The sequence below is a fragment of the Bos grunniens genome, chromosome 15 (assembly GCF_055505025.1).
Source record: "Bos grunniens cultivar Pamir isolate PY7600 chromosome 15, Bosgru_T2T1.0, whole genome shotgun sequence".
Taxonomy (NCBI): domain Eukaryota; kingdom Metazoa; phylum Chordata; class Mammalia; order Artiodactyla; family Bovidae; genus Bos; species Bos grunniens.
In genome coordinates this window covers 18,482,464-18,495,939 of record NC_141179.1, presented here as the reverse complement: position 1 = coordinate 18,495,939, position 13,476 = coordinate 18,482,464, and the positions used below count along the sequence as shown (strand labels likewise).

The 13,476-nt window shown below is 36.4% G+C and overlaps 1 protein-coding gene across 1 annotated transcript in view; it reads right to left on the bottom strand.

Annotated features, from left to right (window-relative positions):
- Window positions 1-4,626: 4,626 nt before the first annotated feature.
- The window catches only part of ATM (ATM serine/threonine kinase), a 155,115-nt gene continuing 146,265 nt past the window's right edge, over window positions 4,627-13,476 (bottom strand). Inside the window, exons 64-65 of the mRNA XM_086339054.1 lie at window positions 8,717-8,853; window positions 4,627-8,622 (exon numbers count right to left, since the gene is read on the bottom strand). Of these exons, the coding sequence (XP_086195180.1) occupies window positions 8,439-8,622; window positions 8,717-8,853 (321 nt within the window). The 3' untranslated portion in view covers window positions 4,627-8,438. The remainder of the gene's footprint in view (window positions 8,623-8,716; window positions 8,854-13,476) is intronic.

Genomic DNA, 13,476 nt, shown 5'->3' with positions numbered 1-13,476 from the left:
AAAGGGATCATATACCATGAAGTGGGATTTATACAGGGATGAAAGGACAATTCCAAACCCACAAATCAATGAAATATACCACATTAAAAAATTGAAGAATAAATCCCATGATTATCTCAATAAACACAGAACTTTTGACAAAATTCAACACCCATTTATGATAAAAAGTCCGAAGACAGTGGGATAGAGGGAGCATAGTCCAACATAATAAAGCCCACATATGACAAACCTATTACCAACATAATACTCAATGGTGAAAAGCTGAAAGAATTTTCTCTAAGATCAGGAATAGGACAAGGATGCTCATTCTTGCCACTTTCATTCAACACAGTATTGGAACTCATAGCCATAACAGTAAGATGAGAAAAAGAAATAAAAGGAATCCAAACTGAAAAGGAAGAAATAACTCTCACTGTTTGCAGATGACTTGATACTATATATAGAAAATCCTAAAGATGCCACCAAAAACCTATAAGAATTAATAAAGGAATTCAGTGAAGTTGCAGGACACAAAATTAATATACAGAAATCTGTGTTTCTGTACACTAAAAACAAGATATGAAAAAGAAAAGTTAAGGGAATAATTCCATTTAAAATTACATCAAAAAGAATAAAATCCCTAGGGAAAAAATCTAAGGAGGTAAAACTTTTCCAACATACTTAGAAAACTAAAATACATTATTGAAAGAAATTGAGATGACACAAATGGAAAGATATACTGTGCTCATAGATTAGAAGAATATTATTAAAATAACTATACCACCCAAGGCAATCTACAGATTTAATGCAATCCCTATCAAAATACCAAGGGCATTTTTCACAGAACCCAAACAAATAATTTTATAAATTGTATCGAAACACAAAAGATCCAGAATAGCCAAAGCAAACTTGGCAAAGAAGAACAAAGCTGGTGGTTATCATGCTTGCCAATTTCAAACAACACTACAAAGCTACAGTCATCAAAACAGGATGGTACTGGTATAAAAACAGGCAGATCAATTGAACAGAATAGAAAGACTAGAAATAAACCTCCACACTTTTGGTAAATTTATCTATAACAAAGAATCAAAAATATGGGAAAAGATAGCCTCTTCAATAAATGGTGTTGAGAAAATCAGATAGCTACATGCAAAACAATAAAAGTGGACTATTATTTTTCTATACCATATACAAAACTAAATTCAAACTAAATTAAAAATTGAAGTCATAAAATTCCAAGAAGACAACAAAGGCAGTATGATCTTTGACATCGATCTTAAAAAAAAAAAGTAATACCTTTTTTTGATCTGTCTCCTCAGGCAAGGGAAAGCAAGACAAAAAAATAAACTAACATGATTATATTAAAGAAGAAAGCTATCAGCAAAATGAAAAGGCAGTCTATTGCAAAGGAAAAGACACTTGCAAAGGACAAATCCAATAGGAGGTTAATATCCAAAATATACTCAACTAAACATCAAAAAACCAAACAACCCAATGAAAAGATAGAAGTCTTGAATAGATATTTTTTCCAAAGAAGACATACAGATAGCCAACAGACATATTAAAAGATGCTCAACATCACGGATCATCAAGGAAATGCAAAACAAAACCACAATGAGTTATCACCTCATACCTCTCAAAAGAGCCATCATCATAAAAACAACAAATTACAAGTGTTGATGACAAGGATGTGAGGAAAAGGAAACCATGGTGCACTGTTTTATGAGAAAAAGTTCTAGAGGGTTCTCAAAAAATTAAGATGAGAACTGACACATGGCCCAGAAATTTCACTTCTGGATGTCTACCCCCAACAAAAAACAAAATTCAAAAAGATATACGAACTGCAATTTTCATAGCAGCATTACAATAGCTAAGAAATAAGCGCAACATGAGTGTCAAGCAATAGATGAATGGATAAAGAAGATGTGGCATATATATAATGGCATACTACTCAGCCATTAAGAAAGGAATGAAATATCACCATTTGCAGCAACACAGATGAATCTAGAGGGTAGAGTAAGTATAGTAAGTGAAATAAGTCAGAGAAAGACAAATAGTGCATTATGTCACGCACATGTGGATTCTAAAAAACAAAACACAGCAAAATGAAAGAAGACTCACAGATGCAGAGAATAGGCTGTTGTCAGAGGGCAGACGGTGTAGGGGGCAAAATGGGTGAAGAGAAATTAAGAGGTACAAACCTCCAGTTATAAAACAAATAAACCTGGGGGATATAATATACAGCATAAAGAATATGGTCAATAATACTGTAATAACCTTATATAGGGACAGATGGTTATCAGATTTATGGAAGTGATTTAATAATGTACACAAATGTCAAATCACCATTGAGTACACCTGAAGCCAACATAATACTGTATATAAACAATATTTCAATTGAAAAAGATAAAGTAAAAACAAAACAAACAAACCCCCCCGCAAAAAAAAATCTGCAACCAGCTGAGTGATTACCATTTTCTCTCTTAAAATTCTTCCAACTCTTCACAATCATGGATAAAACTTTTAAATACTGCTTAAGCAGTAAGAAATATTAAGTATTTACAAAGAATTATAAATCTACAGTGAATATTCTAATACTAGGCAACATTTTGGGGTGGTTTTCATATAACTTAACATTAAGCAAAGCAGAACCAGGTTTTCAGAACTGTCAACAGACAATTGTTTTCCTCCTAAAACTGGTTGTTCCTTGAAATAACTCATTGGATTTATAAAAAGTATACAATTTTTTTTCTTGCAAGGATGACACAAAATGCATTAAGATGGCTACAACTGAAACAAAAAAATCAGAAAATAGCAGGTGTTTGTGAGGATGTGGAGAAATCAAAGCCCTTTGGCACTGTTTGTAGGAATGCAAAACACTTTGACCACTATGGAAAACAGCATGGTGTTTCCATCAAAAAATCTAAAATAGAAGTACCATATGATCCAGTGATTTCAATTCTAGGTACATATCCAAAAGGATTAAAAACAGAGTCTTAAAGAGGTATTTGTACACCCCTGCTCAATAGCAGTATTATTTACAATAGCAAAAAAAGGGAAGTAACTCAAATGTTTATAAACAGATAAATGGATAGACAAAAATGCGATCTATACATACCATGGGATACTTTCAGTCTTTAAAAAAAGAAATTATGATATACAGCAACAGGAATGAACATTAATAATAAGGTGAAATAGTAAACCAGTGAAATAATTCAGTCACAAAAAGACAAATGCTTATAGGAGGTGGCAAGGGCAGTGAAATTCAGACAGAATATAGAATGGTGTTTGCCAAGGGCTGGGCACAGGGGAGCATGGGGAGCTGTGCATGTGTATAGAACTTCAGTTTTACAAGGTGAAAAGTATGCTGTAGATTGGCTGGACTACAGTATGAATGTACTATACCACTACTGAACTGTACACTTAAAAATGGTCAAGATGGTAAATTTTATGTTACATCTATTTTACAATTTTAAAAAATAGCAAATCACATTAATAGGTGACCAGCTATGAACACACACAAGCAACGCAAGATCTATAAGCCACATCATGACCATTTCTTTCCTGGTTTGGAAATATGTACTAACCTTACACTTTGAACACTATGTGTCAATGTTTCATGCTCTCACCATGTTAGTGACAACAAAAAATGTCTTCAGATGTTGCTAAATGGGGGCAGTGGGAAAGTAAAATAACCTCCTAAGATCTACTGCTTTAGAATTACACATTGTACATTAGTGTAAAAGTATGTACTTTTACATATTGCTGTATGTTTAAAAAAATTATACATGCGGTACCTCATGGGAAAAGTGATTTTCAGGGAATAATTTTCATTAGGTTTTTGCCTTATTCATCAAATTGAGTCTAATCTCTGTAAAAACTTTGTACTATATTTATGCAAAATTCACTTTTTCAGAAACTGGACAAAGGAACTTGAAACTCTAAGAGAAGACCAAAGTTACTGATTTTTTAAAAGTGATAAATACGCAGAATGCAAACTTCACATTTAGAGTATCACAATCTTTGTGTCTGTCATATTGTAGTATATTTCTTATAGACTGCAGAAATGTCAACTAGATCACTCTCTGGCCTCTGCTTCCAAAAAAGAGCATTCATTTGGCTTTCTGTCACAAGGTAATCAAGAAAAACTATTTAGAAAGAGATACATCATACTGGTCTGTTCCTGTGTAGCAGACTTCCCAGTTCACACTACACTGTAAACTGCCTATATACCCCAGACTAGGAGTTCTACAGGGATGGTTATGCCCTTCTACCTTACTGTTGTGAAGGAGGCAATGGCACCCCACTCCAGTACTCTTGCCTGGAAAGTCCCATGGGCAGAGGAGCCTGGTAGGCTGCAGGCCACGGGGTTGCTAAGAGTCAGACATGACTGAGCGACTTCACTTTCACTTTTCCCTTTCATGCATTGGAGAAGGAAATGGCAACCCACTCCAGTGTTCTTGCCTGGAGAATCCCAGGGACGGGGGAGCCTGGTGGGCTTCCGTCTCTGGGGTCGCACAGAGTCAGACACGACTGAAGTGACTTAGCAGCAGCAGCAGCAGGTTACTGTTGTCTCCCTATGAACCAGCACCATGCTTGGCACACAAAACACTCAAAATATTTGAATACAATGAATGAGTCAGCATATATTTTTTTTAAGATTTATTTTAAAACAGGTAACAGAATAACTGCAGCCATGAAATTAAAAGGCACTTGCTCCTTGGAAGAAAAGTTATGACCAACCTAGACAGCATATTAAAAAGCAGAGACATTACTTTGCCAACAAAGGTTCATGGAGTCAAAGCTCTGGTTTTTCCAGTAGTCATGTATGGATGTGAGAGTTGGACCATGAAGAAAACTGAGCACCGAAGAATTGATGCTTTTGAACTGTGGTGTTGGAGAAGACTCTTGAGAGTTCCTTGGACAGCAAGAAGATCCAACCAGTCCCTCCTAAAGAAATCAGTCCTGAATATTCATTGGAAGGACTGATGCTAAAGCTGAAACTCCAATACTTTGGCCACCTGATGCGAAGAACTGACTCATTGGAAATGACCGTGATGCTGGGAAAGACTGAAGGCAGGAGAAGGGGATGACAGAGGATGAGATGGTTGGATGGCATCACTGACTCAACGGACATACGAATAAGTTCTGGGAGTTGGTGATGGACAGGGAAGTCTGATGCATTGCAGTCCATGGGGTTGCAAAGAGTTTCACATGACTGAGTGACTGAACTGAACTGAACAGAACAGAATAATAAAGATATACATTCAACAGTACTGAAATAAATCTACAAAAAAATATGTAATTTCATTAAGATGCAATTAAAATATTTAAAGTGGCATATATGTCCACATTTCAAGGCAGTATACTAGCTTTTAGGTAATTAAAGACTAGCCTACTTTAATCTTTAAAAAGACCAAAGTTTTTCCTCTTTGTGTTTATTTGCTTTAAGCCATATTTAAATTTTTAGCCATTTCTAAGCATATATATTTTAAGTATATACTATAATGACCATGGATTTATTTTACCTACTAATTAGGAAGATATTTTGGGGTGGTATGATCAGCACAGAGAATAGTGGAAGGGATATTATCTCCCTTAATCTGAACACAACTCTTAAGTCTATAATTTATTTGCTTTTCTAGTAGCTTCTCTCCTTGGTTTCCAGTGACCTTATGAGCAACTGACTGGTGAAGCCTAAATTCTTTTCACTTGAAAGATTTCCACGTTAAAGACTGTCCGTATTAAACCTGTACCTTCTTCAGTTTATTATATTTGGGTCTTGGACAAGTTACTTTATTTCCCCAGCTGTAAGCTGAGACAATATCACTAATCTTGCAAAAGATGCTGCATATAAGGTATGTCAGGTACTCAGGATACAATAAATATTCTATCATAAATATTTAAGAAATTCAACCACTCCTTATTTGTTCCCAGTAAATTTCTATCTTATTCATTTCCAAATAGTGTTCCTGATGTCATAATTTTTAGAATCTTAATTCTATCACCTATGAATTAGCTATTCCCTCTGGTTGTTATCTGGCAAGCTTTTCATAGCCTGAATAAGATAGGAGTTTTACAGCATATCATTCAAGGTTGAAAAGTAGATTAATAATGTTACTCAAAACTATCTGGATATATCAATTAGTAAGAATCAGCAATTAATTCACTTACCTATACTATCATCTAGCTGATCATTTCTTATTCCACGCATCAATATTTCAAGGTTTTTTAATTTTTAAAAACCTTTTTACTTTTCAAGGCTTTCTTAAAGACATCCTAAGTTTACTGTATTCCCTCGATTCACTGTGGTAATAAACCTACCAATATATATTAAATATTCATTTAGGAAGTTTATAAGAAAAAAATACATATCACAATAAGCTTCTAATTTCAAATGCAAAATAGAAAATTTAAAAACAGTATCCCAGAAACCAAACTAAGAAATTTATAGTATGAAAAGTTCTGGAGATTGTTTTTGGAGAAAAGAGAAGGTGGAGAGATCAAATGAACCTGACATTGGCAAAAGAAACAAATACGAACCTGTCATCAGAAGAAACTGCTTACATAACCACCTAAGGTACAGATAAAAAGAAAGCTCTACCACCCATTTCTTAATCTCTGCAGATACGGACAGTTTCCTAAGGATGGAGGATTACAGTCAGACAAGTCAGTAGTTTTACTTGTTTGTCTAATGACAGTATGTGGACAGAAGGGTTCTGTTTCTAGCTATATATCAAACTTGATACCTAAACCCCTCCCTGCCAACAAAACACACAGAAATGCTAGATAAGATACAAGAAATGATTTTTAAATGCATAACAGAAGTTATAAGAAAGAGGAATTTCTTATGGTCAGAAATTTTCAGTTTCAGAAGGAAACTAAAAACCAGAGCAAACTTGCCAGTTTCACTAATCTATGAATTCAGCTGTAACATCTCTAAGAGGACTTTAAAAGGGCAGTGGGCAATAACTAAATGCACCTCCCCTTGTGTCCACAGTAAAGCTGGGACACACGCAGGTTTATACCAGCCCACTAGCACAGGGACATAATGAGGGAAAATGTCTGTTTTGGCCTGGTAGTCTTCCCTCAGTAAGTGTATGGTTCTCTTCAGGTCAGGAAACCCTGAAGCCAAGAAATTAAAGTAAGAGTAGTCCTCTGTCAGTGATAGCCCTGGAACTATGACATAACCAGATATAAAGCTTTTCTGGAAAGAATTATTCTTAACCCAGGTCACTCAAGATTCCCATGAGAAGGTCCTACTGAAAATAAGCTCACCTTATAAAATCACATAATACATGGATAAACAGTCCACCAAAGATAAGAACCAATAGATACAAACAGAACCTAAAGTTAAAAAAAACAAACTGGACATCATGAAACAAATAATAGGAAAATCTGAAGAATGGTACATACCTAGAAATGAATAACTTTTAAAAGGAAAAATCTAGTGAATAGTTTAAAAAGGATATTACATAGCAAGCGACAAGAGAATTCATGAACTAGAAGACAGATATGAAGGCATTATAGAAAGATAAAGTACTGGAAACACAGAGGGCTTAAAAGATAAAGAGAATAGAATGAGAAAGTCTAATAAACATTTCTAAAAAAAAGGTAACCATACTGTATCTGTGAAATTTGTTCTCCATATTGTAACATCTTCATTATTGAGCAGCACTGAATGTGACCTTACTATTGAAAATCCAACATATTTACTTACAATGGTATATAGATGGTTACAATTTTAAAGTTTTTCCTTCCTTTTATAGACTAATATTAAATAATTAATCATTCATATATAATATCTGGGAAACAAGTTTTAATTAAAACCTCATCAAAGTTAGCAGTATATTTATTTGTTCTGACTATAACAGTGATTTTACTGATTCAGTGATTCTACTGAAACTGATACAAGTATGTACTTGAGAAGAAAAAACAAATATTTAGCATGATTAGAGCATGATTTGGAGAAGGCAATGGCACCCCACTCCAGTACTCTTGCCTGGAAAATCCCATGGACGGAGGAGCCTGGTAGGCTTCAGTCCATGGGGTTGCTAGGAGTCGGACACGACTGAGCGACTTCACTTTGACTTTTCACTTTCATGCATTGGAGGAGGAAATGGCAACCCACTCCAGTGTTCTTGCCTGGAGAATCCCAGGGACGGGGGAGCCTGGTGGGCTGCCGTACATGGGGTCACACAGAGTTGGACACGACTGAAGCGACTTAGCAGCAGCAGCAGCAGAGCATGATTGACAGTTATGTCTAAAGGGCTTGAGACTAGTAATGCAGCTTTAGGGAACTGAAGCAAGTATTAAACATTTTTTAAAAAACACAGTAATTCACTTAGTTCAATATTAATACTAATATTAATACTTATTCAAAGTATGTGGGTGGGTTAACAATGAAGGCCAAAATACAATTTATAAAGGCTGAATCCAAGGCAATCACATGCATAATATCACACCCAAGCTTTCCATCCTGGGAAAAGTCGGCTGAGATTTTTCGGGTCCATGGCCTGCTGTATGAGCAAATTCACCTGTCCACCAACACTGAGCACGGTTCCTTCCTCTACTCCTTTTAGTTTCTCTTGCAGTCTCATCAAGACACGTTCAGCTACTTTGTTGAAACTCTGGTCAATATCACTAATGACAAAAACAAAGATTTTAATGAGGTAGAACAGTTTAAAGGGTCTTGGGAACAGGAGAATCGGAACAACTGTCAACAGATCCTGCTCACCTGAGATTTCGTTTGCATTCCTGGTCATCTGCATTTAGAGTGGAGTGGAGCTCACTTTCATCGTCTGGCCTCTGTTGTAAATATAAAGCTTTTAGAGGATTCATGGTCCAGTCAAAGAGAGGATCATATAGGAGGACCTAGATAGAGAACATATGCATTAGAAGAACAATGTGCACTCTGAACAGTATTATAATAGAGACCAACCACACAGCAGCTGACTGGGATGGAGGGGCAAATTTATCACATGTGCTTCATGCCTCCTTGTGGAGAAAACTGCACTAACACGATGCTCTGGGCTTCTCCTCCCATCTGAGTCCATTCTTCCTCCCAACTGGGGGCTGTGACATTGTCTGACCCATGGTTCCTGACGGAAACTGATCAATTAAAAGGTCATAAGCACTAGTCACGTTCTTTCCTTCTCTCTCACCTCTTGACGAGTATGGCCCTGGGTAAGAACATTTGTTTGCAGGCCCCAATTCTCCAGGTGAGCTGGACCAAGGGACAGATTAGGTTGTGGGCGGTGGACAGCAGAAGCAAGTCTATTTGGACCTTACTTCTAAGCCATATTCTCCAACAGTTGTATCAGTGATAAACCTGACATTCCAATCTCTTACTTTTTTTAGTATTATTTAATCTAATTAATGTATTATATTTCTACACTTTAAAGCTATTCTTTACTCAAGTTCAGACTATACTTTTTAAAAAAAAATTTATTTAATTGGAGGATAATTACTTTATACAATATTGTGATGGTTTCTGCCATACATCAACATGAATCAGCCAGAGGTATACATGTGTCCCCCTATTATGAACTCTTTTCCCACCTCCCTCCACATCCTAGCCCTCTGGGTTGGCCCAGAGAGAGCACTGACTTTGGGTGTCCTGCTTCATGCATCGAACTTGCACTGGTCATCTGTTTTACATGTGGTGATATACATGTTTCAATGCTATTCTCTCAGAGCATTCCACCCTTGCCTTTTCCCAGAGTCCAAAAGTCTGTTCTTTACATTTGGTCTCCTTTGTTGTCCTGCACGTAGGATTATCATTACTGTGTTTCTAAATTCCATATATTTATATTAATATACAGTATTGGTGTTTTTTTTCTGATTTAACTTCACTCATATAATAGGCTCCAGTTTCATCCGTCTCATTAGAACTAACTCAACTGCATTCCTTTTTATAGCTGAGTAATATTCCATTGCCTCTTGAGAAACCTATATGCAGGTGAGGAAGCAAGAGTTCAAACTGGCCATGGAACAACAGACTGGTTCCAAATAGGAAAAGGAGTATGTCAAGGCTGTATATTGTCACCCTGCTTGTTTAACTTATATGCAGAGTACATCATGAGAAATGCTGGCCTGGAAGAAGCACAAGCTGGAATCAAGATTGCCAGGAGAAATATCAATAACCTCAGATATGCAGATGACACCACCCTTATGGCAGAAAGTGAAAAGGAACTAAAAAGCCACTTGATGAAAGTGAAAGCGGAGAGTGAAAAAGTTGGCTTAAAGCTCAACATTCAGAAAACTAAGATCATGGCATCTGGTCCCATCACTTCATGGGAAATAGATGGGGAACCAGTGCAAACAGTGTCAGACTTTATTTTTTTGGGCTCCAAAATCACTGCAGATGGTGACTGCAGCCATAAAATTAAAAGACGCTTACTTCTTGGAAGGAAAGTTATGACCAACCTAGATAGCATATTCAAAAGCAGAGACGTTACTTTGCCAACAAACGTTCGTCTAGTCAAGGCTATGGTTTTTCCAGTGGTCACGTATGGATGTGAGAAGAAAGCTGAGTGCTGAAGAATTGATGCTTTGAACTGTGGTGTTGGAGAAGACTCTTGAGAGTCCCATGGACTGCAAGGAGATCCAACCAGTCCATTCTAAAGGAGATCAGTCCTGGGTATTCTTTGAAAGGAATGATGCTAAAGCTCAAACTCCAGTACCTGACCACTTCATGCGAAGAGTTGACTCGTTGGAAAAGTCTCTGATGCTGGGAGGGATTGGGGGCAGGAGGAAAAGGGGACGACAGAGGATGAGATGGCTGGGTCACATCACTGACTTGATGGACGTGGGTTTGGGTGAACTCCGGGAGTCGGTGATGGACAGGGAGACCTGGAGTGCTGCAATTCATGGGGTGGTAAAGAGTCGGACACAACTGAGCGACTGAACTGAACTGAACTGAATATTCCATTGTGGATATGTACCACGACTTCCTTATCCATTTGTCTGCCAATGGACATCTAGGCTGCTTCCATGTCCTAGCTATTGGAAAACAGTGCTGCAATCAAGAGTAGGGTACATGTTTCTCTTTCAATTCTGTTTCCCTTGGGGTGTCTGCCCAGCAGTGCAATTGCTGGGTCATATGGCAGTTCTATTCCCAGTTTTTAAAGGAATCTCCACACTGGTCTCCATAGTGGTAGTATAAGTTTACATTCCCACCAAGAGTGTAAGAGGGTTACCTTTTTCCCACATACTCTGCAGCATTTATTTGTAGACTTTTTGATGACAGCCATTTTGACCAGCATGAGACAATTCATCATTGTGGTTTTGATTTACATTTCCCTAATAATGAGTGATCTTGAGCATCTCTTTATGTGTTTATTAGCCATCTGTATGTCTTCTTTGGAGAAATGTCTGTTTAGTTTTCTTACTTATTTTTTGATTGGGTTTTTTGTTTTTCTGGTATTGAGCTTCATGAATTGCTTGTATATTTTGGAGATTAATTCTTTGTCAGTTGCTTCATTTGCTATTATTTTCTCCCATTCTGAAGGTTGTCTTTTCACCATGCTTATCGTTTCCATCGTTGTGCAGAAGTTTTTAAGCTTAACTAGGTCCCATTTGTTTATTTTTGTTTTTATTTCCATTATTCTGGGAAGTAATCAGAGAAGATATCTTCAGGTGATTTTATGTCAGAGAGTGTTTTGCTTGTTTTCCTCTAAGAGTTTTATATTTTCTGGTGGTACATTTAAGTCTTTTAAATCCACTTTTGAGTTTATTTCTGTGTATGGTGTTATAAATATTCTAGTTTCATTCTTTTAAATGTGGTTGACCAGTGTTCCCAGCATCACTTATTGAAGAGGCTGTCTTTTTTCCATTGTATATTTTTGCCTCTTTGTCAAAGATAAGGTGTCCATAAGTATGTGGATTTGACTCTGGACTTTCTATTTTGTTCCACTGATCTATATTTCTGACACAAAGCCAGTGCCATACTGTCTTGATCACTGTGATTTTGTAGTATAGTCTTAAGTCAGGAAAGTTGATTCCTCCACTCCCATTCTTCTTTCTCTAGATTGCTTTGGCTATTTGAGGTTTTGTGTATTTCGATACAAATTGTGAAATTATTTGTCTTGTTTCTGTGAATAATACTGTTGGCAATTTGACGGGGATTGTGTTGAATCTATAGATTGCTTTTGGTAGTATACTCATTTTCACTATACTGATTCTTCCAATCCATGAACATGATATATTTCTCCACCTATTTGTGTAATCTTTCATTTCTTTCATCAGTGTTTTATAGTTTTCTATATATAGGTCTTTTATTTCTTTAGGTAAATTTATTCCTAAGTATTTTACTCTTTTCATTGCAATGGTGAATGGGATTGTTTCCTTAATTTCTTTTTCTGATTTTTCATTATTAGTGTATAGGAATGAAAGGGATTTCTGTATATTAATTTTATATCCTGAACCTTTACTATATTCATTGATTAGCTCTAGTAATTTTCTGGTGGCCTCTTTAGGTGTTTCTATGTTGAGGATCATGTCATCTGCAAACATTGTGAAGAGTTTTATTTCTTTTCCAACCTAGATTCCTTTTATTTCTTTTTCTTTTCTGATTGCTGTGGCTAGGACTTCCAAAACTATGTTCAGTACTGGTGGTGAGAGTGGACACTTAAGTATGTCCTTCTGTCCTAAAGAGTTTCTATTGAAAGACCAGCAGTTATCCTAATGGGGATCCCCTTGTATGTTATTTGTTGCTTTTCCCTTGCTGTTTTTAATATTTGCTCTTTGTGTTTTTGTTAGTTTGATTAACATGTGTCTTGAGGTTTTTTGCCTTGGGTTTATCCTGTTTGGAACTCTCTGGGTTTCTTGGACTTGGGTGGCTATTTCCTTCCCCATTTTAGGGAAGTTTTTGACTATTATCTCCTTCAGTATTTTCTCATGCCCTTTCTGTCTTCTTCCTCTGGGACACGTATGATTTGAATGTTTGGGTGTTTAACATTGTCCCAATATCCTTTCTTCTGTCTCAGTTACTGTACTATGGTTCCCTCCAAAGTGTTTTTAATCTCAGTTATTGCACTGTTCATTACTGATTGACTCTTTCATTTCTTCTATATTCTTGTTAAACATTCCTTGCATCTTCTCAATCCCTGTCTCCAGTCTATTTATCTGTAACTACATTTTGTTTTGGTTCAACCGCTGGTCAGGGAACTAAGATCTGATGTGGCGAGGAGCAACTCAGCTCATGCACAACAGCTCAAGAAGCCTGCATGCTGCAGTGAAGATCCAGTACAATGGAAAACACACACACACACATACACAAATGAAAAAAATGAACAAACAATGACAAAATAAATGAACACCTATCTACTTGCCTCACAGGGTTACTATGAGGATTGAAGGGTTTGATAAACATCTAAGAACTTTAACAAACTTTACAAACCATCATTCTACAGTAAGGTACTATTTGGAAATACATTACTTGAAAATGCATGCAAATATGAATTTTATTTAAAAGTCTTTGTGAATGGAAATCTG